The 25,769-nt window shown below is 38.9% G+C and overlaps 1 protein-coding gene across 1 annotated transcript in view; it reads right to left on the bottom strand.

Annotated features, from left to right (window-relative positions):
* Nucleotides 1–25,769, bottom strand: part of LOC131039575 (cysteine synthase) — a 129,422-nt gene that overhangs the window by 54,816 nt on the left and 48,837 nt on the right. Inside the window, exons 8-9 of the mRNA XM_057972362.2 lie at nt 3,681–3,740; nt 3,509–3,589 (exon numbers count right to left, since the gene is read on the bottom strand). Coding sequence (XP_057828345.1) covers nt 3,509–3,589; nt 3,681–3,740 — 141 coding nt within the window. The remainder of the gene's footprint in view (nt 1–3,508; nt 3,590–3,680; nt 3,741–25,769) is intronic.

Below are 25,769 nucleotides of genomic sequence, written 5' to 3'. Positions count from 1 at the left end.
AAGACACACCTAATAAATAAATGTTTTTAGCTAAAACCAATCAGCAATTTATTAGGGCTGGGCTGACTCAAATAAACAAGAAATAAGAAAGCCAACTTATTGGGGTAATCACCTCTTAAGAGGCTGAAAATAAATAAAATATAAACAAATAAATATCAGGCCGACCTGCTTAAGAGCAGTAGGACGGCCAACCTAATCAATGGCTAATTAAGAAATAATCATATTCTTTAAGGGCCGACTCATGGATGGCCAACCCTTGGTGTTTAGCACCCACCTTGGGGCTTTAATCAAAAATTAAATAATAAATCTTCAAGGCCGGCCCCCTATGAAACGCCCAAGTGTTCATTAAAAGGGGTATGAAATAATGTAGGGTCATCTCATTTGGAAACAGCATCTCCCTTCAAGGGATCGCCTATCTTGGTGAGGAAATAAGAGGTATTTGTGAAGAGAATTATAGGGAGAGAGGAGGATATTGAGAACAAAAAAAAAGAAGCATATCAGAAAATTAAAATACTTATAATCTGCAAAAATCAAGGAGAATTACATCTGCAAATCATTCATGAACATTAGATATCAAAACAGAACACCGAAGAACAGTAGTTCTCATATACAACGATCAAACCTAATCTAAACCGTGATACCCTAATCTCTCATGGTCGGCAAAAATAACTATTTAATATATATGCATCGATTGTATGTAGAAATAAGTGCATGAATCCTTATATGCTAATATAACATATATACCTACGCATTTAACAATATTAGATATGAACAGTAATATGATTTCCAATTTGCACAATCGATCATGGTGGGGTGAGGAAGGGAATGTATGGGGTGAGGAAGGGAATGTAAGGAGGTGGAACAACTATAGATCCCTCACTAGACACACCATCTCATATGAGATGGCGAAAGGCCACATGAGGCCAAGAGGGACAAGGTATCCACTCTTGGGCCTAGGGTAGAGGGTCACTTTAGGGCACCCTGTTGCAATTTCCCCTACAACCCCTATACCGATTGATTGTTCGGATGAACTCAAGGGATCTTCAATTATAAGAGGGTGAGGAAGGATGGCATGATGAGAGGGAATGGCTATGGAGGCCCCACTAGGTACACCACCTCATATGAGATGGCGGAAGGCCATATGAGATGGCGGAAGGCCACATGAGCCCAAGAGCGGCCAAGAGGGATAGGGAATCTGCTCTCGGGCCTAGGGTAGGCAGTCATTTTTGGCCACCCTATCATGTTGCCTTGCCTCACACCCATTATGGTTGAACTCCACATAATAGATTAGATTTATGAATAAATGTTTTTAACCCTAGTGATGGATTTGTCTTATGGAACATATCTTCAATACTTGTCTAACATGATTGCAGGTTTCCAATATGAACTTATCTTATCTTATTCTTGGGTGAGTTTTATATCTCTAACTATATTATGTTCCTTGTTTTATTGGAATTATATATTTAGGGCAAAATATAAGGTGATCCAGAAAAGGGACATTACAAACCCTCACTCGAAAAAAGCCCTCAAACAGCAGATACCCTCGCAGGGCTACAAACCCAAAAGAATAATCAAAAAACCAATCGCATGCAGAAGACACATAACACAGCGAGTTGCAGTCAAAAAAAACACCTTCTCCAGACCCATCGCACGAAAATCTTCAAACCCGTCGCGGAAAAAAAAACACTAATCTGTTGCAAAAAAACTCCAAACATGGCAGTCTTGTCACATGGAAAAAACAGCACAACTCAGAAACCTACGAAAAAACAAAAGAAACCTCCGTGATCTGCCAAAAACACGCATGATTTTATAGCGACAAGAAGGCTCGATCTTCAACAAAAAAGAAGTCACGAAATTCAGACCAAAAGACTTGCAATCTTCCTCAAAAAATCCACAATTTTGAAGAAACCTATTTGCAATTTTCTAGAAAAAGAAAAAGGATCCTTCGATTTTTATTAAAAAAATCGAACAAAAAAATATTCTGAAAAAACTTCACAAGATTTTTCATTAAAAATTGTTTCAAAAAACTTCTGAAAATAAATTCCACGTAATGAAACCACAATTTTTTTGTAAAATTCGCCAAACAATTACATATGCTCTGATACCATGAAATGATAATTGATTGTTCGATATTAAATTTTTTTAAAGGAGATGAATACTCCTTATATAAGAAATTATAGAGGATCCTTCTATAACGGAAACAATCGAGAACTAAAGACATAAACGGAAGTTACTAAAACTAACTAACTGACAAACCATTATAAGCTAAATATTACAATTTTGTTTTTTTGATCAGTGAAAGTGCAGGGATTTTTAGCTTGGCCCTTGTCCAGGTGAGGCCACAAACAGGGGACCTACTCCCCGGCATTAACACTCAACAGCCATCCTTCTCCTCCTTGGCATTAATGCTGGCCATCCTCTTCTTCACGTCCTTCTTCGTCATGTCCTCCTCCTTCCTCCTTCGCAATGTCCTCCTCCTCTTCTTCCTTATCTATTTGTCCTCTGTGGGTTTTGAACCTTCATGGCACCATTAACAATGCTACTTTTTCACCACCACACCACGGGGTCAACCAAGCTAAATATTACAATTTTACTTTAATACATATTAGTGTAATATCTGGTATGGAATATGTTTGAGAAAAGAACTTGATTTACATGATTCACTTGCTTGCTCGAAGAAGCATAAGGTTCAATGGAAAAAAAATGTCATATGTATTATGTGTTAGGCTGTTTTCTAGAGGTTATTGGGAGCACCTGTTCAGTTCTCATTCCAGTCCCCTAATGATGCAGGGGAAACATGTTCCTTGCCCACAGAGACACATGCCTATGTATCAGTGTTTTCAAATACCTTTCTATTCTTTGAACTTTGAATAGAAATTGGTATCCACAACTATTGGATACACAAATTTTGGAGGCAGAAATGTGACCTGCAAACTGCCACAAGGAGAATTCCCTAGCTTGCATTGTTAACTGACATCACCAACCTGCAGAAGTCCTGCAGGTACAAGCAGCTGCAGCTGAAGCATAGAAAATGTTCGTGGGGTTTTCAATTTAATGGGCCAACAAAGTCAATGGATGTTGACTACAGAAGCCACCCTTTCAAAACAGTTTGGGAAAATGATTCAATCAGTTTATTTAGAATTCTGCAGAGAATGTTCCTGCCTCTCATGACTACAGTATACTTATTTAGAATTTAGAAACAATGAGTATATCTTTTACAATGCTAAGCATCCTCCCCTAATTGAGACAAGGAGACATTGTCCTTTGTATGCTCAAGTCCCTATGCCACACATACCTGTCAACCTTTTTTTAGTTATATGTGATTAATAGCAAGCTAGCATCTATATAATTGAAATACACTACCAAATAAGCTGCAGAAGCAGACAAATCCCACCAGATGGGGCAGTATTTTTTGAAACAAGAGGATTCATTCTCATTAAAATTTCAGTTTAAAAAATATTAACAATTTAAACAATATTTTAATGGCTTTACAGATCAAGGTACTCACTGCAATCAGTTTCCCTGAATTCTCTGGTCTTTGTGCTACCCGGATAGCTGCAAGAGCAGCAGCTCCTGATGAAATTCCAACCTGTGAGAAGACCAATGAGTGAGATAAATTAGCATGCGCCTAGATTGCCTGAGGGTTTCGAGCAACATTTACAAGTAAGCCTAATCCTTACCAGCAAACCTTCCTGAAGAGCCAACCGCTTTGCCATCTCAATGGCTTCACCACTAGATATCTGCAATCAATTAAGACAAGCAATTAGCTCATTAGAATTTGATGTATACACACAAATGGTAGCTTGAAGAAATAAAAACTATAGCAACCAGAAACTTCTGTGATATCAAGGAAATGCAATCAAAATGTTTGAAAAAAGTTTACGCATACAGGATTTCTTTGCTTATAAATGTCATCAAATAGGAAAATATTGAATTGAAGGCTGTGATCCAGGAACCCAGAGGATACCCAAAACGATTTCCAATTAGCATAAACCACATATTGAGGTAAAATGCCCCTCTCAAAAAGCATGGGTCAAACAAAACTATTGTCTTGTTGTAGAAATCAATATGGACAGGTCGTGTAAGCTTCAGAGCAAGTGCCTGCAAAATGTGGTAGAGAATATGCTGACAAAAATAGGGGAAAGCACATGAAGTTCAAAAAATAGAGTACCAAATTTAAGAAGAAGGATCTATTTGGTATGTTAAGTGTTATATGGCTAGCTCTCAATTTGATGGAAATTAGAACATGTCATAGGATCCTACTAAAGATTGAACAAGTAAAGCTAACAGTAAAATTACAAATGATCATGATGGGGAGGGGAAAAAAAGCTGCTTCTGGCACTTACGGTTTCTCAGCAGCTAGGCAGCCACCTGGCTGGTGATCCCTCCCATTTTGTGTAGTTGTTATGACAAATTGTGTGGTTTTTGCTGTTTTTCAATTTGTTCACTAGCTTCGGGCTGTCTTCTGTGTGTCGAAGTTTTTGGCACTCTCTCTGCCAATTTTCTTCCTGCTATACATTAAATATGGCTGCTATCTCTGTCTTTTGTTGGCTTTTTCGTCTATTTTCAAATATCTGGATGCTGGCCATTGTTAGTTGTCATTTTTTGTCACTTGCGCAGCTGCTTTAATGGCTCCCCACTCATACCATGATACTATGCTAGGGTGGGTTCAGGGTTTTCATTTCTACCCCACTTGACTATTGATCTCCCCTTCCAAGGAATTGGAAATAATAATCCACACTTAGTTTAGAAATGGGATGAGTCTCCTATTGCCATTCCGATGAGGGAATCAAGTAACCTGCCTGTCAAGTATCACGAGATGGCTCTGGTGGACAAGTTTGCAAGTGCTTGGTTCTTTTATAAATCGTTGGTCAACTGGGTTGATAAAACAAGGAGTCCATTGATCAGAGGTGGACATCAACATTTCCCTGTGTGAGAGGAGCTTCTTAATGGTAAATTCTGAACCAAAGAGGAGAAAGAACTGATTGTTCAAAATAGCCTCGGTTTATGGGCTCCAACAGTCTATATCCGGATTACTGGACAATTCTATTTGATCCAACAGGGAAAACAACTACTCAGATGTCAGTTTGGGTAAGACTCCTCTTTCTCCCTTTGTGGTTATGGACTAAGGATGTGCTAAAATCAATGGTAATGCTATTGGAACATATAAGACAGGCTCCTCCCAAAGAAAAAAATCTCTCTATAGCTTGTATTTGTGTGGAAGTGCATCTTATTAGAGGACTTCCTAAATTAGTTAATTTGAAGCTAAAAAAGTTTGAACCCAAACAATGGACTATGAGCTTATTCCTTTCAAATGCAATTTTTGTTATAGACAAGGCCACTTTCAAAGAAGCTACCTGTTGTGACCTAATTCACACATCACCCCATCACAGATGGGGACCCCATGTTTTTGTTTTTGTTTTTAGGGTTTTGTCTTGGCTCTGCAATTTCATAAATCCATTTTTTTTTTAGAGTTTTGAAACAGAGTTTCTGAAGTCATCCTGAACCAAGTTGAGAAGTCTTGCTCACAATCATGTATGAATGTTGTCAAAGTGCCTAGAAGGTTTGGAGGACGAGGATCGCAATTGCTTTGGGTCATTTCTGACAACTTTCTATTTTTAGGAATTTCTGCTTTTTTGCTTTTTTCTAATTTTTGTTTATTTCTAAAAATCGGAAAAAAAAATTGGTGCTTTGGGCACAATCCGGGAAGCATCTTTTTTGGCTTGCTTTTTGCTTTTTTTGCTTTCTTGCTTTTTTCTGCTTTTTTGAAAGTAGAACCTGGGTTTTGTCCCTCAGGGCATTTGGTCCATACCCATGTTGTCAGAATTTGAAAAATCTTGTCTCTTAAGTATAAAAAGCAGGGCTTTGTTTTTCTCGCTTTTTTTTGGAATTAAGGTTTTGATCTTCAGGCCATATCATTACTGCCCATGTCTTCAAACTTGAAAAATTTTGCCTCCAAGTGCAAAAATCAGGGCTTTGTTTTTCTCGCTTTTTTTTTGGAATTAGGGTTTTGATCCTCAACCCATATTATTGCTACCCATGTTCTCAGAATTTGAAAATTAGATTTCAAGGGTAAAAAGCAAGATGGAAACCCTAATTAGGGTTTTGTTCCAGGAGATCAGCCATATGATCAATGCCCATGTTCTCAAAATTTGAAAATTAGGTCTCCAAGTGCAAAAAGAAAGGTTGGGGTTTTGTTCCAGAAGAACCAGTATGACATGAACAGGGTTGATCAAGTATAAAGTCAAGCATGGAAGTGGCACATGGCTGTTCAGGTGAGAAGTTCACTCAAATTGGAGTCAAACATGGAACCTCGAAGACATGGCATGACTTCTTCCAAGTCCGCCATGGTGAAGACAAGTGAAATTGGCACAGGAAGTTTCAAGTCTGCCCAAGTATGTTAAGGAAAAATGGCTAATGACTTTCCAAGTCCGCCTCATGACCAAGCAAAATTGGCAGACACTTGTTAAACTCCTACCATCAGTTAACCGACTCATGGCAAGAGTCACTCAAACTCCTACTTGAGGTTAGACCAAGATGGAAGGAGATAAATAAACTAAGGCGTAGGAAGTAAAGAAAGAGCAAATTAGCACAGGAAGTTCCAAAGTCCGCCTAGCATATGTCAAGGTTGGCGTATGTCAAGGTTGGCATATATCAAGGTTGGCAAGGCCTTTGCCAAGTCCGCCAAGACATGGCAAGAGTCACTCAAACTCCGCCTTGTCTAGAGGAAAGCAAAGTCCGCCTAGCAAAGGTTAGCATTAAAGCATGATATAAGGTAAATATGGTGTGAGAATTACCAAGTTGGCAATGACATGTAAAGCAAGTTAAGATTAAGGTATGATGACATGGCATTTGAAAGCAAAGATGGAAGAGATCAAGTTCGCTAAAATTGCAAGGCTAATAAAGCAAATAAAGCAACTTAGTTTCCAACTTTGCCTAAATCAAGTTGGCATAAAGCATGCCAAAGTTCGCCAAAGATACATTGAGGTTAAGAAAATGAATAAAGCTTGCAAAGCTGAAGTCTTGATAAAGCAAACAAAGAAATAAAGCATGGAAGCTTCCACATCCGCCAAGAAAGCAAATAAAGCTAAGGCAAAGGAGATAAAGGAGAGATAAATCAAGCAAGCAAACATGTGAGGATATAGAGCAAACAGCAATCAAAGCAAGTTAGAAGATGGCAGATTGAAGGTTCAAAGAGATGAAGGAAACAATGTCAAGAAGGCAATCCAAATTTGCTTAGGATGAAATCCAAACAAAAAGCATGGCACATAGTCTTTCAAGTCCGCCAAGCTTTGAGAAAGGATGGTAAACCACATTCCAAGTCCACCTATGCTAGATCAAGGAAGGCAATCAAACTTCAAACTTCGCCTAAGCCATGTCAAGGATTGTCCACACACTGATAAACTCCGATCTGCAGTTAATGAAGGTGACATGGGTTAGTCAAATTAGCACCTAGGGTTTAAGTCAGCAGCAAAGATTAGAGCCAAACTTTCCAAAGATAGTATAAAGCAAGCAGCCTCTAAGCACATAAGACTTCAACAAGGCATGAAAGTTGCAAGCAAAAACAAAGATGGCAAAGAGTCCTCCAACTCCGCCCTCTCAAGACAAAGTCTTGTCCAAGGAAGAGAAGCATAAATTAGCAAAGCCTTCAGCCAACTTTGCCCTGTCCAAGAGATTATCAAATCCGCCCTTGATGATAAAGCAAGATAAAATTTGGAGAGAGGTTGTCCAACTTCACCAAAGTTGCAAGAGGAGAAAAAAAATTTTGGCAAAATGAACATCACATTCTGCCAGCATAAAGAGAAGAATGATTCAGAACATGGCGATCAGATTTCCAAATCAGATCCATGAAGACAAAGGCAGCAAGGTTGCAAGAGATTATTTAAAATGGCACAAGATTCATCAAGGAAGGATGTCCAACCGATTGCAAACCCCTACCTACAGTTTCAAAGAGTGTGGAAAGAGTTAATTAAACTCCAACCTGCAGTTAGGGTTAAAGAAGGAAGCAAAACAAATAAAACAAAGATTGAAAGACATAAAGTTCGCCCTCTTCAAGACTTGATATGATAAACAAAGCAAGGCATAAGGATTGAAACAAACTTGTCCAAACTCCTTCCAACCCCCCCAAGACATATAGAAAGATGTCCAAACCTTCCAACTCCGATCCAAAACATGAATTGGCGAATAAAACCCAAGACATCCATAATCAAGACATGAAAAAGTTTGATCAAACACAGACACAAATTGATTTATCCAGGCATAAATGGAATATGTGAAGATGCTTGACCAAGGACATAAAATTTACCCATTGACCAGACATGAAGACAATCAATTTGCCATACCAAAAGAAGACAAATTTTGATAAATCGCACATGAAATCAGTCAAACAAGTTGGAAGATAAATTTGACACATGAAATAAATTTTTAATTATTTTCCAAAAAAAATTAAGATTATTTTCGACACTTATAATATTTTCAGAAAATTCAAGAAATTCAAGAATCTTGGAAGATTCTATAAGATTCTTTGCTTTTGAGAGAGAAACTAAGTTTTCCATTTTGGAAAGATTTAAAACATAAAAAAAAAAAAAAAAATTATAAAAAAATTAAAAAACCAAAAAAAAACACAAAATAAAACTTCTAAGTTTAAAATTCTTGGACTCTATATTTTCAACCAAGTCACTTTCACAATTCATCATTCAAGTTGAGAATTTGGAGAGCGGTTGAGAAGAATTTTTCTCTCAAAATCTTGTAAAAGTTGATTTTCAAGAAGTGAAATTCTTCTAAGTGTTAGAAGTCAAGAAATTGAGTGCTTTTTCTAATTTCAAGACAGATTTTCAGAATTGAAGGTGAATTTCAGTCACAAAGATCAATTTTTAAGACTCAAAATCCAATTTTTGACTGAAAGCTTCTATTATTTTCTCTTATTTCTCTCAATTTTATCAATTTCTTGGCCAAACCCTTCACTTTCATTCTGCTTTTTCAGAAGTTTAACCTTTAAACAGGCTGAAAGTGAAATTTCCAGATAAAAGGGTATAAAATCAGACTTAAAATCTTTAAAGTAATATTAAGTTTTCATATGTTTTGCAGGTTGATGACCACCAAGGCAGCACCTATTGGAAAAGCATCAATGAAATTCGCCCACAAAGGAGTACAGCCAAAATCCAAGATCAAATCCAAATGGAAAAATATCACTGACACTGATCTGGGACATGTAGATATGGACGAATTCGGAAAGAGAATGTACGGGCACGATGGACACATAACAACGCCCATTGCTCGCAAGATGATGCGAAATGGCATTGTCCAGGCAGCTAGATTTCCACCAGCTAAAGAGTGTGTCGAGCTAATAGTTGAGTGTGCTTTACACTACAATGCACACTCAAGGGAAATCTTCGCACCAGACGGAAGGGTTTTAGCTAATCTTTCAAAGTTAGCCATTCAAGAGACGTTTGGAATTCCAAACTACAATAAAACCTCCTAGAAGACTAAAGAACAAACCAAAAGGGTTTATGACAGCCAGTCTGAACTCTGTGCAGCGAATATTAACAAGTCTTGGTTGGAAAAGAAAAGATCCCAAGGGAATGTGTCAAAGATTCTGTTGCGCCCGTACTTCAAGGAAGAATATGATGATATCATCCTACTACTGAATAGAATAATGGGCAGCCCTCAAGGTGCACCATTCAAGACATGGATGTATTACTTCATTGATGAAATCACCTTGGGAGTCAAGATGTTCAATTGGTCCCTCATGATCAGTGATAACCTTCATGACCAATTGATAAATTTGGAGAAGACAAAGTCATTCTACATTAGTTCCTACATTATCTACCTATTGGCAGCAAGTTATAGATATTCCAGACTGATCTGCAGAGGCACAGTTGGCAGTCATGAGAATGAATTCCGATCTTATAACTGTTACCCTCACTGCAGCTCAAAGAGAAAAGCCATTTTAAACAAGTGAATGATGCATTCCTAATGTACATCACAAGAACATTACAAGGAGGAACTCATCAGAAACTGTCTCCTGAATCCAAAAGTTTAGTTAGCAAGTATGGATCCTGCTTCATCTAGTTTCCAAATTCACCTACATAAGAGTCCAAGGTTTTGACAGTCATCCTTACCGACTTCCAATCTATCCAACCAACAGGATGATCCTGCTTGAAGTTCTCAAACAACTTGAAACATATCAAAGCTTCAAAAGAATAAGGCAGAAGCCAGCAATTACCTTTCCATTCTTTATTGGAAATATGGAGGAGTCTTGTCCGACAGCATAGGCAGCTGAAAGTGCCAGGCTAGAGATGCAGTGGTATCCCTTTACATTCTACCGGTCTAGAGCTAACTATGACCCTCATGGTAATATTGAATCAGTGAATGGAGAAAGATTCAGACACAGAATGGACATAGAAGATCATTGGACAAATGTTGTAGATGAATTTGCCATCGAGAAGAGAATGTGGTCTAGACTGAAGGCCCTGCTCAGAAGAAGCAAAGGTTGGAACCATTTCATTTTGCCGCATCAACAAACATAGATATATCGGCCATTGATCAATCACTGGCAGAGATGGAAATTACTTCCCCGGTTCATGAAGAAAATGCAAAGTCAGTACATCAAGAGGATGAGCAGCCCCCATCTCCTACTAACACAAAAATACTAGAGTCAGATAATGAAATGGATGTTGAAGAAGGTGAGTTCCAAGATCGGGGTATTGCATGTGAAGAAGGCAACCAAGAAGTAGAAGGCATTGAGCAGCCCACAGTTCTTGATTGGCTGAAAGAGAGGTTGAAAATAAAAACACTAGTAGAAGAACAAGAGGAAGATGACATGGCTGATTTCTTAGCCAAACTAGAGCAAACTGTTGTGAAGAAGCCAGCCAAAAAGTTCTCCACCATCCAGAGAGATGAAACAGGATGCAGGACAGTACAGATTGCCGTACCAAAAGTAGATAAGGCAAAGGGAGATATTGGTCCTCATGAATATGCAGTCACTGTGATCAATTTAGGACCAACCACCAAGAAGCAAGAAGCTGAAGACTTGGATAATTCAATTGCTTCCATGAAGGCAAGAGTGGACAAGGAAGTAGAAAAGAAGAAGGAATATAAGAAAGAAGTTGAGTGCCTGAGGGAATACATTCAGTACTTAACTAAGCCACACAATCAAGCCAATCCAGAGGCTCCTCCACTTTTGAATTCACAGCAGGCAGTCAGAGGTTCTGTGGAAGAAGTAGTGACAGCCAGAAAGACTAAAGAATGGATGGAAAACATAAGTAAAGAGGCAGCCACATTTGGCGAAGGGTTATCATTGACATATGGACAAACCTCCTCTTTACTCTCCAAGATTGCAGACATGGCAAAAGCATGGGCTGATCTTCAGGATATCCAAGAAAGAATTATCCCCTGCCTGAGAACATTTAGAGGAGTTTCAAAACAAGAATTGATTGATAGAAACATAATTGAAGCAGGAGCAGCATATGATTTCAACAGTTGGCATTGGACATTGATTGCACGTAGTGAATTGTTGGAGAAAGTGAAGGCAGATGCTGACAGAGTTGAGAAGCAGATAAAGGAGATTCAAGACAAGGTTTACCTTGTAGCTTTAGAAGTGCTTGAGAAAGAAGCCATCCGAGAGAAGGATATGCAGCTAGAAAATCTAAAGACCAAGACTTAGGAAATCTTCATCACTAGACCAATCCTGAAGCAAAACTTGGCTAAGCCATCGAACCTCCTGTCAATGAGAGATGCTTTCCAGAAGCAAGAGCTAGATTGGGAGATCACCTTTTCTATGTGAGCAAATAATTTGGAAGGACTCGAATTCAAGGTCAACATGTTGCCACATGTCACAATAGAAGAGGTTGATCAGATTGTGTCCAAGTTCATCGAATACTTTGCCTCTCATCAGGAGAAGGGGGTGCAATCCTAAAAGATAGCACCTTGTGCTACTTGTTTCAAATGCATTGGATATTAATTTTATTTTAGAAAACCCTAATTAGGATTAGGTTGTCTTAATCTCAACCGTTGATCTTAGATCAATCTCGACCATTTATTTGTTTTCAGAAACTCTATATAAACTCATTCTCTCATTTCATTCAGTGTGGAGAGATTTATGAAATTGTTGCGTAGAGCTACCTGGATAATAAAAAGTTCATTATCAGTATTGTTTTGAAGTCTTATTGTTATCAAGTGGTTGCATGGTTGCATATTTTCTTCAACACTTAGAATAGAATTGCTTTAAGTAATTTGCTTTGAAGTTGTTAGATGAGTGAAGGATTGATAGTTTAGATTGGTGAAAATTTGCTCATACTTTTGTTGGATGGACGATTTTCATTCAATGTGTAAAGTTAGCCTGAGCTTTTGATGTGGATGCTTAACTTCTACTTTGAGTAATATTGTTCAATTGCTGGTATTATTCATAAGTGAGAAAATCTTAAGCATAGTCCTAGAAGATTGCACCCGCTTTGCGTAGTTGTCCAAGTGTGGCGAAACAAAGTGTCGTTACCAGTTTCACCTAGTCTTTACCATCTCTTGAGCAGTAGTTAGAATTCCAAAACCCTTGTCCTTCTTATCTTTTTTGAAATCCCAAATCAGAAAATCCAAAAACAAAGAGCACTTATTGATAAATTCGCCTGAGTCCAGCTTGTGAATGATACTAGTTGTCAAGCGTAAGTCCCCCTTGTATTTCAGCACACACTATCTAGGAAGCTATCCACATAAAGTCACCTGTTCGCACATATAGACCTTGGAGTCACCTTGTGGTCTTTCTCGCAATCTTGGCACAAGTGATTTTGTTCTGGAGAGTGTTGTGAGGTATTCACACATCGTCCCATTGCAAATGACCCCCACATTTTCCCTTTCTAGGTTAGTCATCTTAGCTTAGTTGTTAGTTGTTGTCGAGTCTTTGCTATTAACTGTTTGTTTGTAGTTGCTCAAAAGCTGATCAAGTCTCCCTCTTAAGAATGAAGTGAGGTTCAACACTCCCTTTGCCCAGCCAAGGCATAATCACTTCCACTTCTCCCAGCACTATCAGTGGGTGCCCAAACCTGATCACACCCATTCCCATTTCTCATCATTGCCATCACCATTTCACCATTCCATTTCCTTCCATTTCCACCTCCCCTACCACTCTTCACTTCCATTTACCATACCTTCTAACACACCTACCTTCCTATCCTCCATCCACCTTTCATACCCCATACCTTAACCTCCTTCACATCTCTACATAACCTACCACTTCCATCTCCCTTACCTTACATCCCACCTTCTAACCTATACCTTTACCTACCTGTTGTGACCATTTCACACATCGCCCCATTGAAATGGGGACCCCCTCATTTTGCTCGGTTTTGCCTGTTTCTCTCTCTGCTTTTAGGGTTTTGAGTAAGTGAGTGAGTCGTCTGGATTAGGGCTAAGCCTTAGGGTTTCCTTTTTTTGATATTTTTAAGCCGAAGTCCAGTCAATTTTGAAAGTTTATTGAGCATTCTCGCATGGATTGCAATTTTGAAATAAGACGAGTCTGTCAGGATGTCAGGTGTGTCTGTCTGGGTCCAGTCAGGATTTTGAAAGCAAGTTCAAATTTTGCCTAAGTGTTAGTGATGGAATTGTGCAATTTTGTCCGGGTGAATTTTGACCAAATTTTGGAAAGTTTGATAATTGACCCCTGGCCTTGGAGATGACCTAATAATGCCTCGTGAAGTGACTGAAAGCCTAAATTCTTGACATTTTGGCCTATAGGGGTAAAATCGCTCCTGTCCTTCAGTCAAGGACCAAGGCGAAATTGGTATTTTATGCATCTTGGTTATTGACTTGTTTCATTTGTCTTGTGCAAGGTCGCCAGGAGATGCAATCGAGCATAAATTGAAGGTTTTGAAGATTTTTGAGACTCAAGATGGCAAATTTTTAAGTTTTAGGCCAAATCGCTCCTGTCCCTCTCCCAGGGACCAGGGCGAAATGGCTTACTTAGGGCATTTTTGGCCTTAGTTGATCAAATTGAAACATCAAGAACGCAATAAGGGATGAAATCAACATAATGGAGCACCCAGACTTAGTCGTTTGCAATGAAAAGTTGAACATTTGACCTCAAGGACAAAAATCGCTCCTGTCCCTCACTGAAGGACCGGAGCTTGTTTCTCAAAGTTGCACTGTCCTTGCAAGGTCAAGACAATTTTTGGATTGGAAGAGGTCAAGGAGGGCATGTTTTGTCCATTGAATATAGTTTGAAGTAATTTGCAAGCAAGGAAATATGCTAAAATGACAAAATTGCTCCTGTCTCTCACTGAAGGACCGGAGCTTGAACACCAAGTTTGCCTTATTCTTGCAGGATTAAATGATTTCGCAATGTGGAAGAGATCAAGGAAGGTACGTTTTGCCTATTGAATATAACTTGAATGGACCCCGAACAAGAAAATCTACCCAAGAAGTCAAGTTCGCTCCTGTCCCTCTGTCAGGGACCAAGGCGAATTTTAAAGATAGCCCCTGTCCCTCTCCAAGGGACCAGAGCGATTTTCTCAAAGGACAAGTTTTGGACCAAGGAAAAGCGAATTTCAAGTTTGAGATGAAGGAAAGGCGACCCAACCAATCCGTTGAAGATAATCTTGAAGGTTGGCAATACACAAATGAGCTTACAAATGAAAGTTCGCTCCTGTCCCTCTCTAAGGGACCAGGGCGAAATCTTGGTTATCTAGCCTCTCCCTCCGAATTTGAATGGGTCCAAGTCAAGACACGAAGTCAAAATGATGTTTGGGATGTCTCTAAGAGGAACGAAGTTGCAAAGGACCACAAAACTTGCTCAAATTGCCTAAGGCGCTCCTGTCCCTCTCCAAGGGACCAGAGCGAACTCTTCAAGTGTGCCTAATTTTGGAGTACTACTATCGTTTGCGAGACTTAAGAAGGAATAAGAAACAACGTTTTTCGCTTTGAAGACAATTTGAAGTTGATATGACCAAGGGTTCGCACAAAGAACAAAATGGCGCTCCTGTCCTTCAGTCAAGGACCAGAGCGATTTCTATGAAATCAAACATCTCCCTCCAGAATCACGCCAAGGCAAGAATTGTGCAAAGTAAGGAGTGCCTTTCGAAGATGATAAACAAGGAATTGACCCCAAGGCTCGGCAAATTTTGACTAAAATGTAAAGTTCGCTCCTGTCCCTCAGTCAGGGACCAGGGCGAAAATCTCCAAAAATCAAGTTTGCTTTGCAAAGGACAAGATTGGCATGCGTAGAACAAACAAGGATGATCATTGCCTACCTCGCAAGTTAATTTGGCGATTCAAAAGACAAGGACCATGGAGTAAAAGCAAAAATCGCTCCTGTCCCTCACCAAGGGACGAGGGCGAAAATGATCTAAGAGGCATTCATTTCAAAATTTGAATAGATCAAACTCCAAGTTACGAATGAAGATCCCAGTTTGGACGTAAAGGAAGCGACTTTGAACGTGAAAATCAATCCAAGTTGGCTAAGGCGCTCCTGTCCCTCTCCCAGGGACCAGAGCGATGTGGTTAGTATCCCTTATATCTCTCATGTTTTGGCGCCAATAAATTTGAAATACATTAAATGCTAAAATTCGATAAACTTTGAAATATTTAATTAAAATGGCATTTAAAAAATAGCACATAAGGCATTTAATAATTGATTGGGCCTTTTAAAAAATCGAAATTATTAATTACAAAGGCATTTAAATTAATTAATTATTAAATTAAATAAAAGGGAGAGCGCTTGGGTTTATATTTCCATATTTTTTTTATAAAAATCGGACTCCATTTTATTTAAATGTTATTTATTATTTGCCTTATTTCCAAAAGTCGGCCTATGTGCAATTAAGGAGGTGAGCGCCTATATAAGAGGGGTACTTTCAAGCATTTTAAACCATCATTCAATCATTGTTGCATGCGATTTTGGAGAAGCAATAAAAGGAGCGAATTTTGTCCAAGGAGAGGAGCGAAATTTCCATCCAAGGTGGAGGGTGAACTTTGTTTGTGGTTAGAGTTGGAGCGAATTTTCCCTTAAGGCGTTGAAGACCCCAAGGTGGTGAAGTTGATAAAGGAGGCGCATTGGCTAGGAGAAGCTCACGTTGAAGACTCCAATCTCCATTTTTGCCTAGGCGAATTTCCTAATTTTGCATCTTTTTAGAGTCAGTTCTCAACAAAGGTATGGCAAGATCTCCATTGTCCAAATTTTGAATTTTGAATCGTCCTAGCCTCAATTTTGAATTTTGAATTTTGAATCTTGAATTCCAAAATTGCATCGTTATATTTAGGAAATGATAATTCAAAGATTTATCATGAAGTTTCCTAAATTCAATCTTTAATCTAGTCTATATTTCTATATTGCAAAATCTATTACTCATTATGAAATGTTGTGTAGGTGTCACGATGGCGACCCCAAAGGCAGGAGCATCTGCCAGTCGTCCAGCCCTCATGAAGGAAGATCAGAAGAACGAAGAATTGGAGACCAAGATCGTGTCTAAATGGAGCAACATTGGAGATACCAACTTGGGAAACTTCAGTGTGAAGAAGTTTTGAGAGGTCCCTTACATTGGCAAGCCATCACCTATCGCAAGGAGAATAATTGAAAGTGGCATTATCAAGGCGGTCGGCTTCCCTCCAGCAATCCAGTGCCATGAGTTGATGATCGAGGGTGCTCGCCATTATGATCCACAGTCCAGATCGATCGTGTCCAAGGAAGGAAACACTTTGGCTTATCTTTCAGAGGAGGCTATCAGTGAAGCTCTTCACCTGCCCGAACATAAAGATATGATCTATAAAAGCTTAGAAGGAGCCAGGTCCATGTACGAAGATGATCCAGACACTTGCTTGAGCATCATCAACAAGAATTGGTTACTCAAGAGTCGTCCTCGCCTAAGCAAGATTCCGAACACACCACATAGGATCGACTTCCAGGAGGAGTATAGAGATTTGATAACATTACTCAACCGAGTTACAGGGGCTCCTCAAGCCTTCTATTTTGAGAAGTGAATGTTCTACTTCATCCAAGTGATAGTTCAAGGAAAAGGAACAATTCATTGGGCTAGAATGATTAGCCATTGCTTGGACGTGCAGTTAAGAAGACTGAAGGCTACCAAGTCTTTCTACATGAGTTCATACATCATATATGCTTTGATCAGGAGCTTTGAATATGCAGGATTACCTCACAGAGGAGTGATCGGAAGAGGGCCCGGGGAAGTCAGAGTTTGTGATTCCTATGTTCATTTGCATCATCCTCCAGGAAGTGACTACAAGTTAGTCAATGATACCTTCACGATGAACATCACCAGGACATTGCAAGGCGGGATTCACAATCGGCTATCTCAAGATGCACAAGAGCTTGTAAAGAGGTACGGTGCTTGGTTCATCCAATTTCAGAAGTTTACATATATTAGAGTTCATGGATGTCCTTCACCTCCCTATATGTTGCCGAGATATCCGACAGACAGAATTGTGTTACTTGAGGTAACTAGACAGTTGGCAGCTTATGCGAAGGCATTCAGACACAGACATGGAAATGGAGTTCCTGTTCCTATCATACTAGGAAATTCAGTTGAGATGATCTTGAAGTGAAAAGAAAGATGCATTCCAGATTGCCTTTAGACTTCATCAGGAAATGCAAAATTTATAGAGTGGCCGACCAAGCTCAGGACAGTGGCAGACATCTCCAATCATCTTATGACCGAGAAAGCAAAGCAGTGAGGCTAGATTGGAATGAACCTGAAATTTTGGATCTAGATACCTTGATGGCTCCAGTTTTGTCTTGTACTCGCAGATGGGTTGATGTGCAACATCAAAAGTTGAGAGAGCAAGGCATATCTATGACTTTTACTTTGGAGGAAAGGCCAGGCGAAGGAGGAGCAAGTGTGAGTGAAGGTAATCCTAATCCCAGAAACACAAGCGAAGGCAACCTTCGAAGCGTAAGTGAAGGCAATCCTCATCCTAGAGGATCGAAGAGGAAAGAGAGACCTGAAAAAAGAGAATCCTCCAAGAAGAAGCAATAGGCCAATAGAGATCGTTCATCCGGCACATCTTCTCGACAAGAGAAGAGGACACTTGAAATGGAGGAATCTATGGAATCAATGGTACAGAACGATAAACAGGAAGAAGGACAGGCACCTCAACGTTCGTCAAGTCAAGTCAATGAGTTACATGAAGACAAGAATGATGACGAAGCGACATCTCCTCTCAGAGAAGAAGAAACATTGCCTAAGGAGATACAAGTTAGAGAAACAAGATCTGCCATTCCAGATTGGTTAAAAGAGAGACTAACAAGGGTGATTGTGATCAAGGACGAAGATAATGTGATTGATTTAGAGAGCCTTGTTGGAAATTCTCAAGAAGTGACAGAAAAGAGGAAAGCCACTAAGATGTCCAAGATGATCAGAGATGAGACAGGATCCAGGAAATTACAGATAGCTACACCAGCAGTGGACAAGTATGAAGGTGAAATCCTTGCAGAAGAATATGATGTAGAGACATTTGAGCTTGGTCCACTCACAGCCGAGCAGACGTTGGATGATGCCACTGATTCATTTGAGGCAAGGACAAGCTTAGAGAAGAAATGGAAAAGAATAGAAAGCTTGAGCGAGAGGTCAGTGCCTGGAGAGGCTACTTTAGCCATCTCAATCAGCCTTTGAGGCGTCAGGATCTAGCAGTATCTCCTGCGCAGGCACTTCCCTTTGAATCAATTGGTGAGGCAGAGAGAGTCAGGAGTTTGGTCCAGCTTATGAGTTCTTGGATTGACAAATCCCATACAGTTGCTATTGAATTTGCAACAAGAATGATGCAGACTATTCATCGGGCTATTCAGGTTCTTGAGATCATCCACAACCTAGTGATAACTGTAGCTGCTTTTGCTCATACTAAGGATGTTATCATTCCTGTCCTGCAAGTAATCAGACAAACATCAAGGAAGGTCCTAGCACAAGAAAAGATAATCGATGGAGGACCTCATAGTTTACTCCAATGGTCAACTTTACTCCAGATGAAGGAAGTCCTTTTTGAGGATATCAATAACAAATGCAATCAAGTTGAAGAGATTATCCATCCGATCCAGGACAAAGTGTTTGAAGTATTATGTACTATTCTTGGCAGGAGGATTGCAGTTGAGACAGATGTAGATTTGCAAGAATTAGAAGATAGAGTCAAGGTCATCTTTTGCAAAGATGAGAATGTTATTACAGATGAGCAACGGGATCAGATGTTTGCTACCATGCTCTTGATTGAGAAAATCAAGGAACTTGAACCTGGATGGGACGCTGCTCTTCTCAAGGCTTTTGATCAGGTCATCCACTTGGAAGAACGAATGAGGAATCTTCCCGAGATTCCAATTGCTGAGATTGAAGGAATCGTGTCTAGATTCATTGCATACGCTAAGAAAGAGCATTGGAAAGGGAATAGGATTCTAGAAGAAAGGTTGTTATAGATGATGTGGCACCTTAATTTTCATTGGTCTATGTCTCCTAAGTTTTTGTGCCAAATTTAATATTTGGCTATGCATTTAATATTGTTCAATAAAAAGGGGGCTATTTGTAATAAACCCTAATTAGGGTTTAGGTGTCATAATCTTGGCCATTGATCTTCTTTTGATCTGGACCGTTCATTGTAATTGAGGATGCTATTTATACCCTCATTCATTTTCATTTTGATATACATAGATAGAGATAGATAGATAAAGAATTCAGAGAGAACAATAAGAAATAGTTAGAGTTTTTTGAGAAGCAAGTTATTTTGTAGCAAGATTGAGCTTTGAAGAAGGAATTTCAAACAATTGTTGTTCATGATGGCTTTGAGATCAATAAAATATTGAAGTTATGGTGTTTTATTGCAATTCTTGTGGTTATCTTCATGGTTGTTTACTCTCTTAAATCATTCTCAGTCAATGTAGTATTTAAGTTTGAAGGACTAAGTGTTGGGCTTGATCTTTGGTGAGATTCATACTCCAAACCACTAGCTTCTTACTGATTGTAAGGACGCCTTGTGTGGTCGATTGGAAATATTTGGATTGCATAAACCTTCATTCATTATTGAGTCATTGATATGTACCTTCATGGTAGTACTTATGATTCTTGATGATTTGAAAAATCATTATTCACCTTAGAAGATCGCATCAGTTTCAGTAAAGTTGTAATTCCTTGGCGATACTGAAGTTGGTAGAATCTTACCAAGTCCTGCCCGCATTGAGTCATTCTTAGGATTAGATTAGAATTTATCTCTTGCAAACCCTCCCCTTTTGATCTTTTTTTGGAATTCATTAGTATTAGAAAATCTTGGTCCTACAATTCGGATACGTAAGTCCCCTTGATGACACAGCAATCACAACGACCACTGGTGCTTATCCACACGTAGAGACCCTACATAAAAGAACATTGGAGTCAGCCTGATTGATCCTTTTTTTGCGACATCTTCAGCAATCAGAGACTTTATTCAAGAGAGGATAAGGTACCTTTGGGTATTTTATTCTATGTATGATTGTGTACAAAATACACGTCAACACTACCTAACCCTCTCCCCATCCTAGTATACTCATCCACCACCCTTCATCTACATTTCCACCTACCTCTACCTTCACCCACATTCTCTAAACCTACCCTTCCATCCCACATCCTAACCTCCCTTCACTAACCCCCATCCCATTATGACCTACACCCCCCTTTACCCTTTCATTACCCTCTTTACCTCCCACTCCACTTTATTCCCCAACATATCCTAACTCCTTCCATTACCCCTTATACCTCTCACATCCTAAATTTACCTTCCCCCACGAATCCTCTATCTCCCACCTCATACCCCCTTATGTCTCCCTTTCCCCCAACATCCTCTTCTTCCCTTTCACCCGTGGCCTTTCTTCAACAACTCACATTTCTTCATCCATCCTTGCCTCATCACATCTTGGGCCCCACAAACTCAAAATGGAGAATTAAATAAGATTTTTAAGGACTCTCCTGCTGGGACCCACAAAATCTGAAATGGAGATTTAGAAAGCTTGTTTTAAGGCATAATATTTCCTTTGAATTCCTTTACCACCGTTGCCTTGATTGGACCCCACCAAACTCTAAGGTGAAGGAAAGAGTTTTCAGGCATATTTTTTTAAAGAAGGAAAGCATCCACCTCACCATTTCCTTGCAAGGTGTGGCATCAAAAAGATAGGGAGCTGGCCTTTGAATGAGGATGTGTCACTTTAACAGTAACAGAGTAAAACAGACTCTTAGCATCCAACGCCCATATAAACAGAGTGATTCACGTCATTTTAACAGCATTCAATAATAAATTCTGATCAGACATTTGGGGAGCAGTTTTAGTAATAAAAATCAGCGATTTTGGCAATAAGACTTTGATCATCACATTGATCAAATGCTTCTTCAAGATGCTGTTTGATTTAAGGACATTGTTATCCAGTCTTTTGAAGGCAAAGGGGCAGATTTTGAAGGAATTCCAGATCATTTTCCAAGGTTCTGATTTGATGTAAAGTATCAGCAATTTTAGCAGACCTAATTCTGATTTTAAGATCAGACCTGATTTTGGCAAATTTTTAGATATATCCTGTCTATGATTCAATCAGTATCAGTCCATGTTCAGATTTGAATGGATCATAGGAAGCTTGATTTTTGCAGAAAATTGTTTTCATTCCTAATGTTTTAATGCAAAATATTTTTGCTTTTCAGATTTGATATGAAGATAGAAGAAAAGAGAAAAGGACAAGTCACGTTGAGACTCAACTAACATTTCAAGACAACATTAAGCTGGAAGATAGCTATTCAGAAATGACTTCCTCTACCATTCAAGAGATCTGATTACACTTACATTAAGAGGCAGGTGGAAAGGGCAGGTTTTGATTAAGTACATGATAATTTCAAGTGCTCCTCAATAGGAGCAATATTCACTTCTCTTGCCCTTAGTTAAGAGCGAATTACTCCCAGAATGCACATTGAACTTAATTTGAGGCACTTGAATTGATGAAATGAAAAGGAGTGAAAAAAGAATGTATTAAATTTCAACTTCATGTGCATCCAAATCAGAGCGAACTTCATGAGCTCTTTGACAAGAGCGAATTTTCCTTTTAAGCCTTCATTAGGTAAGTTTGACATATTTTGTGAATGAAGGAAGGAGTGATTTTAAGAGCAAGATCAAAGGCAAAGTTCAAGAGTCACTTCATGTGCTTGGAGATGAGCGAACTTCACAAATAGGAGAGGAGCAAACTTCATGTGGTGGCTGATAGGAGCGAAATTCATGTTTGGAAGCATAGGAAACTTCATGTTTGGAAGTAGGAGAGCAAAGAAGATGCGAGAGCATTTACCTTGAGCTGATTCGATTTGGAGTTGAAAACAAACTTCATGTTCAAGCACCAAAGAGCACACTTCACAAATTAGAGGGAGATGAGCGAACTTCACAAATTGGAGGAGATGAGTGCTCTTCACAAATTTGGAGGTTGGGGAGCGAACTTCATATTCGATCCTAGGGGAGTGAATTTGTTTCATTTGCCCAAAACAAGATACAAAGCAGCTAATAGATCATTTCCTTAAGCTGAATTGATGCCTTAACATGTTTAGGAGAAAACAATTTCTAATTTAGGATGATGAAAGGCAAGTTTACTTCATGATTTGAAGGAGATGAGCGAACTTCACAAATCAAGGCATATGAACGAACTTCACAAATCAAGGCATATGAGCGATCTTCAAGATTTAAGATGCAAGAGCGAACTTCACATATTAAGGAGGGGGAACGAATTTTGCTAATATTCAATGCACCTTCAAAGACTAGTCAAACACTACTTTGGCGCCAAAATGCAAAAATCGATTTTGAATGATAAATGTCTAAATGAGTGATAAGTTGGCCAACTTGAAGAGGCATTGAAAAGATAATTTGTGACTTTACTTACACCAAATCAGGTCGGCCTTCATAAGAAAAGACACAACCTTTCCCTTTAGTGCCTATATATGACCATTTCAAACAATCATTCAAACATCAAATCAAAACATTCTCCTCCTCTCTCTAATTAGCGAATATCATCAGCATAAACGAATTCAATAATAGAGATTGCAGACTCAGTAATCAAGAGGAGCGAATTTCATCATACAATAAGAAAATTCATCAAGAGATAGCAACAAACTCCATCACAAAGACAGCGATCTTCCTTATAGAAACATATATCAAACCTGCAGCACATAAAATAGGAGATCATGTCAAAATGGGAGTATGAAAAGGTTATATACCATATGTGTTTGATGCTCATTTGTTTGTTTTGCAGGAGATGAAGAAAGAAATCAAGGGGATCATGTTGGAGGAGGATCAAAACAAGTGTCCTAAGGAGGAAATTTCAATGTTAAGGTTAAGAAGATGTCTTCAAAAGGAAAATTTCATCAGCAAATACAAAGATATGAATGAAGGTGACTACACAAGAAGAATTCATTTACACAAGGACATGATCCACAACACCAACAGCATGGAGGGATACATGAAGAAAGAGTTTCAAAAGCGTGAAGAAGCAGCTATGACATCAAGGATTCATTCCAAGGCAATATCAAGATGAGATGGCAATCTAATCATCATCCTAGTCACCACTCACCAATCAGAGAAGTTCCACCTCAGCATGTCTTGATTCAATGAACCTGACTCATCCATGAGGGCACAAAATTCGAAGCACCTACCCTTATTATCTATTGGTCATGTCAAAGTGCCCTAATCATTTCATTGGCCAGAATTGAGTTTGTTGTAACAAACCCTAATTAGGGTTTTCATTGTAAAATCTCGACCCTTGATCTCAAATTGATCTAAGACATTCATTGTAATGAGCTCTCAATATAAAGCTCAAGCTCCTCATTTTGTAAAGGTTAATAGTGAATAGTTAATAGTTAGTAACAGAGAAATAGAGAATAATAGAATAGCAATTAGAATAGGAGTTAGATTAGGAGAAGGCAAAGATTGTTGTTAAACCCTTGTTGTAAAGAACAATTGATTTCATTGAAGTTATGGTGAATTTGATTTGTTACTTCAACAACTTGCATTGTCTTTACTTCTCAATTTGCTTTCATGTTGATTAGATTGAATGGAGGAATTTGTTGAATGCATTTATGTGGAATCCGTTTAGTCCATACCACTAGCCTCTTGCTGATTGTAAGTGTGTCTTGTGTGGTCAACTGAAGTGATATGAGTTTAACTTCAAATTGTTATGTGTCCATTGTTTATGCATTAACTTGAATGGTGAGCAATGTTCGATGGTAATAATTTGAACATCTTTGAATTGTCCTTAGAAGATTGCACTGAGTTTGTGTCAAATTGTTCGGTTTGATGGTGAGACCTCGCTCAATTGATTCCATCTAATCATTCATCCATCTTCTTACATTCTAGGCCTTAGAATAGACTCTCTCAACCCTTCATCTTTTGCCATTTTTTTCAAACTCAAGTTAGTTTAGGATCAAAAAGCATCACTATATTGCAACATTAGATGATCAAGTTCCAGCGATTCAAGCATTCGACAATTCAACGTAAGTCCCCTTGTGATACCTGCAATCACATCAACCAACAAGCTTATCCACACATCGTGACCCGACATACCAGAACCTTGGAGTTGTCTCAAGGATTCTTAAGCCAATCTTCAGCATTTGAGAAGCTTGGTTCAAGAGAGGATAAGATACTTTTGGGTATTGTATTTTGTGTTCGCATGTGCGTAAAAAAACACATCAACGGAGTGGATAGAGTATCCTTGGATATTTTATTCTAATGTTTGGTATATGATAAAACATACACCAACACTACCCAAAGGTGGCTGGTCCATCAAAGAGAAAAAAGATCAATAGAAACCAAACAGAAAAGAAATCAAGATAAATATGATAAAAATTTGTCTACCTCCAACCCTTTTCAGCCTTGTCCACAGAGATGCCTCCTATGGAAATTTTAGGGGTTTCTGAGGAAAATTTTCTGATGAGGTGGTTCCAGATGAGGTGGTGACCCAAGATGAGCCCAAATTACAGGGGAAAAAGACATGCATTACTGAAGATGGTAATGACAGAAACTTTGCTTCTACTCCAGACATTGGTCTTGTGGTGGAGGAAACTATTGCTTCTCTTGCCATAAGTCAAAAAACCAAAGGAAGAAAGGAGAATGCAGATATCAGAACCAAAGAGGCATCTAATAACATAGCTGTTGGTAAGCAAACCACCTTGGAATCAATAGTAAAACCATAAAAGAAAGCGGGTAAACATTGATGATTTAGAATCTTGATGCCAAATACATGATAATACCTCTATTTTTCATAATGATCAAATATGGTGATGCTCCAGGCCTTAATACATAATAAATCTCTAGTTTTCATAATGAAGTGTATGAATGCATTAATAGCATGCTTTGACAAATGAAGGTCGTTGTACAAAAGAAGACCCCACCTTGCAATTCTATAATGAGCACATTCAACCTATCATTCAATAGAGGTGGGAGAAGCTCAACACTTGTTTTTCAAAATGCATGGGAGGTTGTCGTCATCCATCATGAGTGGACCAAATTTGCCACTTAAAGTCTATCCAGAAGAGGCAAAGTTGGATAAGGTGATAAGTGCACAAAAGGACCAATACTATGGTGGCATTTGTATGAGCCTTAATCACTAATAACCACACTATTTGTTTGCCTCTTGTCACAAGTTTGTAGTTTCCCTGCTACCAAAAGTCTAAAAGGAACTAGTCTACATATAGGTTCATTCACTCTATCAAGAGAAATAGGCTTATCTCTAGCAACGCAAAAAAGCTTGTGGCTGTACATGGTGCCGAACTTGGATCTGTTGATTGGACCCGTATTGACATATA

This window comes from Cryptomeria japonica, chromosome 5, assembly GCF_030272615.1.
Source record: "Cryptomeria japonica chromosome 5, Sugi_1.0, whole genome shotgun sequence".
Lineage (NCBI taxonomy): Eukaryota > Viridiplantae > Streptophyta > Pinopsida > Cupressales > Cupressaceae > Cryptomeria > Cryptomeria japonica.
This window is presented reverse-complemented; position numbering and strand designations above follow the sequence as displayed.